Raw genomic sequence first — 4136 nt, 5'->3', positions numbered from 1 at the left:
CTAAGCCATGTAGTCTATGAAAACTCGTTTCAGGCAACGCCTTAGTGAATATATCGGATAGCTAATCTAATGATCGAACACAGTGAACTTCCACATTTCCATCTTCAACATGGTCTTTGATGAAGTCGTATCTCAGTGCAATGTGTTTGGTCTTGGAGTGCTGAACTGGATTATGACATATCCTTATCGCACATTCAGAATCACAGTAAAGCGGAATTTTCTTCATAATTAAACCATAATCTCTTAGCTAACTTTGTATCCATACCACTTGCAATGTACATGATGCAGCTGCAATATATTCAGCCTCGTCTGTTGAAAGTGACACACATGTCTGCTTCTTTGACTGCCAGCTGACAAGTTCGCCATCAAGGAATTGGCATCCTCCCGTTGTGATCTTTCGGTCCAATCCGCATCCACCAAGATCTGCATCTAAAAATGCTTGAACAAAGAAACCGAAATTTGCTGGATACCAGAGACCGAGAGATGATGTTCGCTTCAGATAACGAAAGATGTTCTTCACGGCTATCATATGAGGTTCTCTTGGATTAGCTTGAAATCTGGCACAATAGCAGACTGAGAACATTATATCTGGTCTACTAGCCGTCAGATACATGAGAGATCCTATCATTTGACGATAGAGTGTCATGTCTGCAGCTGGTTTATCCAGAGATGGCATCAATTTCGTGCCAAACGCCATAGGAACCTTCACTTTTGAATCTCCCTTCATTCCAAATTTTGTTAGCAAGTTCTTGGTGTAAGCCTCCTGATTTATAGATATACCTTCTGGTCCCTATCTAATGTTCAGTCCAAGAAAAAAGTTAATCGAACCCATAACGCTCATTTCAAATTTAGTCTCCATCAACTTCCTGAATTCTGTTGTTAGGCTAGGATTCGTAGAGCCGAAGATGATGTCATTGACATAGATTTAAACAACCATCAAATGTTCGCCGTCTTTCTTACATAAAGAAGGTTGGGTCAACTGAACCTTGTTTAAACTTAGACATATTAAGGAAACGAGTTAAGGTTTCATACAATGCTCTCGGTCCTTTCCTTAGACCATACACCGCTTTATTTAGAACATAGCAGTGATTAGGATACTTTTCATTTACGAAACCAGGTGGCTGTTCTACGTACACTGTCTCTTCCATTTCTCCATTTAAGAAGGCGCACTTCACATCCATTTGAAAGACTTCGATGTTTTAATGAGCAGCATAGGTGAGAAATATTCTCACTGATTCTAATCTAGCTACTGGAGCGAACGTCTCTTCATAGTCTATTCCCTCTTCTTGGAAGTATCCCTTTTCCACTAGTCGAGCCTTGTTCCGAATGATGTTGCCCTCTTTATCCATCTTGTTCCTGAATACCCATTTTAATCCGACCATAGAAGCATCCTTAGGAGTGGGAATCCATCTCCAAGCACAATTTCTTTCGAACTTATGCAGTTCATCTTGCATTGTCTGTACCCAATCGGTATGATCAAGTGCAGTATGGACCATCTTTGGTTCGATTTTAGAGACAAATGAATTAAACATGCAAAATTCGACTTGAGAAAATAATGCAGTCTGCTTTGCTTTCATTTGAGAATGAGTAAGAACTCTTTCTGATGATTAACCAATGATCTGTGTTTTGGGGTGATCCTTTGTCCATTTAATCAAGGGAGGATAATTCGGATCATAAGCTGGATCCAATTCTGCATTGACCTCTTCTTTGAGTTCTGATTTATCATCTTCGTCATTTGTATTGTTATTCTCTCCCTCAAATAGCGAAATATATCCAACGTCAGGTTCAGGTATTTCTCCCTCAGTTAGAGTGGGATGCTCCCTTTCGGTTGGAGATGGATTTTCCCCTGCTGCTGGATGCTCCCCCTTGACTTGAGCTTTGTTATTTGGAGTTGGATGTGCTCCCTCGACATGCTGTTCTGCTGTGTTTGAAATAGAGGGTTGACTCTCGGCTGCTACAAGAGGATCGGTTTCAGCAACATGTATAGCTTCATCGATGATTGTCTTCAGATGATCAACTTTGTTGTCGGCTGCATTTTCCTCCGAATTGATGGCCTTTTCTGGTTCATCAAATAACCTTGTGAATTCTTCAAACAAGTTGGAAATTGGAGTTGAGATTAGACCAGTTTCAGGGAAGATTTCTATTGTAGTTTTGTCGGTTAATTGAAGTTTCTTAACATAATTGTCATCAAAGGTAACATAGTAGGTTTCTTCGAGATGCTTGGTTCATTTCTTTAGAACCCTATATGCCTTTGAGGTCAGTAAATACCCAAGAAATATCCCTTCATCTGCTTTGATGTCAAACTTGTTTCGGTTCTCCTTGGAGTTAAAGTTGAAACATCTGGAACCGAACACATGGAAAAATTTTATGTTGGGCTTTCTATTGTTTAAGATCTCGTATGGGGTTAAGGTGAATCTCTTGTTGAGAAGGAATCGCTTCTTAGCATAGCAAGCACATGCGATGGCATCAACCCAGATGTAACACTGTGATTTTTCAAAAAATAAAAATAAAAAATCATGTTAAACTACAAAAATTCTCATAATACATTCCACAAAAAAAATCCCAATAATCAATTAGCAAAACACAATTCCATCATAGTTAAATTAATAATCTAGGATCCTCCAAAAGATAACTCTTTATCTCATGGGTACAATCAAACCATCGCCTACCCGTGATCCTGAGAAACACCTGAAACACATAACACACAACATGGTAAGCATGAAGCTTAGTGAGTTCCCCAAAATACCACAAATACACATTAGCCACTCAAGGCTATAACTTTGTAGACCCTCCGGCCAATGTGTCTTAGTGGGACCCTCCAGTCCCACAACTCTAATGGACCCTCCGGTCCTAATTCTGTGGACCCTCCGGTCCTAACTTTGTGGACCCTCTGGTCCTAACTCTATAAGCTCATAATAAATACACAACATAATTCACGTAGACATAATGCAGGATGTCGCAGTACTCTAATAAACACATAAGATCAATATATACACATATTACCATAACAAAAAAAGTCACAAAGACATTATGCACGATAACACATAACACATAAAAAACAAATAAAACCCTCCGGTCGATAGTATACTAAGACCCTCCGGTCTATATGTACTGAAACCCTCTGGTCACTAATATACTAAGACCCTCCGGTCATACACAAATTATAACACAGATAATTATAGTGAGAAGACTCACATCGGGTGGCGAACAGATCCTACAAATGCTGCTGCTACACTCCGGCTTCTATCACTAAGCCAAAACCACAAATAACCCCATTAGGATCTAAGACCAACCTTCACAATATTAAGTCTAAACATGGTCCACCAACCTCGTCCATATATCACTTGACTCCATTAGGCCCATCATGGCCCAATTTTCCAAATTGGACCTAAACCCTTATATGGGCCTTACCCTAAAGCCCATCTAAATATTTTAGCACACATGACTGCTCTTGGATGGCCCATCAATGACCCAAATACTAAAACCCAATAGGAAGGCCCAATCACAAGGCCCAAGTAAAATTAGGGTTTTCACATAAAATGATGATTATGGTTAAGTATTTCTTACTTAACCCATTAAGGTCTTAACCCATTAAGTCCGTTATTCCACTAATAAACAATATAATAAAACTGTCATGGGTTTTATCTTCAGTCCACTAGTCCAAATGCGGGTCCCAATAGACCCAAATCAGCAAGCCCAAAAATTAGGGTTTTTAGCCCAATAGCCATTCATCAAGCCCAGATCAAGCACTTGGGCCAATTAGGTTTCACTATGCCAAGCACCACCCATTACCACCCTGGGTAGTCGTGGTCATGGCGGCTCATGGCGGCGGGATGGCGACGACCACCATTTCTAATGGTGGTGGAGATGGTTCTTGTCCAAAAAGTGCATAAATGACCTCCCATATAGAGTACACACACCCACAGTCACCACCCACGGTGACTGGTGGCGGCCAATGGTTGCAGAAAAATGAAATGGGTGGCAGCCACCACCTTGAAGTGGTGGTGGTGGCGGTATCTTTGATTTTTAACTGTAAAAACCCATAAACACGCTCACTGATGCGATTTGAGCACACAAACATAACCAAATCAGCCTCACAGGTGGCAGAGGACAATTAATGGCATAGCAGCGGTGAC

At 40.6% G+C, this 4136-nt stretch overlaps 1 protein-coding gene across 1 annotated transcript; it reads right to left on the bottom strand.

The window, feature by feature from the left end:
• Positions 1–1607: 1607 nt before the first annotated feature.
• On the bottom strand, positions 1608–3337 carry LOC145045636 (uncharacterized). The gene is made up of 3 exons (XM_078993962.1): positions 3329–3337; positions 2250–2483; positions 1608–2171 (listed from the first exon to the last, which is right to left on the bottom strand). Exons 1-3 carry the CDS (start codon positions 3335–3337, stop codon positions 1608–1610), a joined length of 807 nt encoding a protein of 268 aa, XP_078850088.1.
• Between the last annotated feature and the right edge of the window lie 799 nt (positions 3338–4136).

This window comes from Lactuca saligna, chromosome 5 (assembly GCF_052625555.1).
Source record: "Lactuca saligna cultivar CGN05327 chromosome 5, ASM5262555v1, whole genome shotgun sequence".
NCBI lineage: Eukaryota > Viridiplantae > Streptophyta > Magnoliopsida > Asterales > Asteraceae > Lactuca > Lactuca saligna.
Note: the sequence above shows the minus strand (reverse complement) of the source record. Positions and strands in the feature narration are given on the sequence as shown.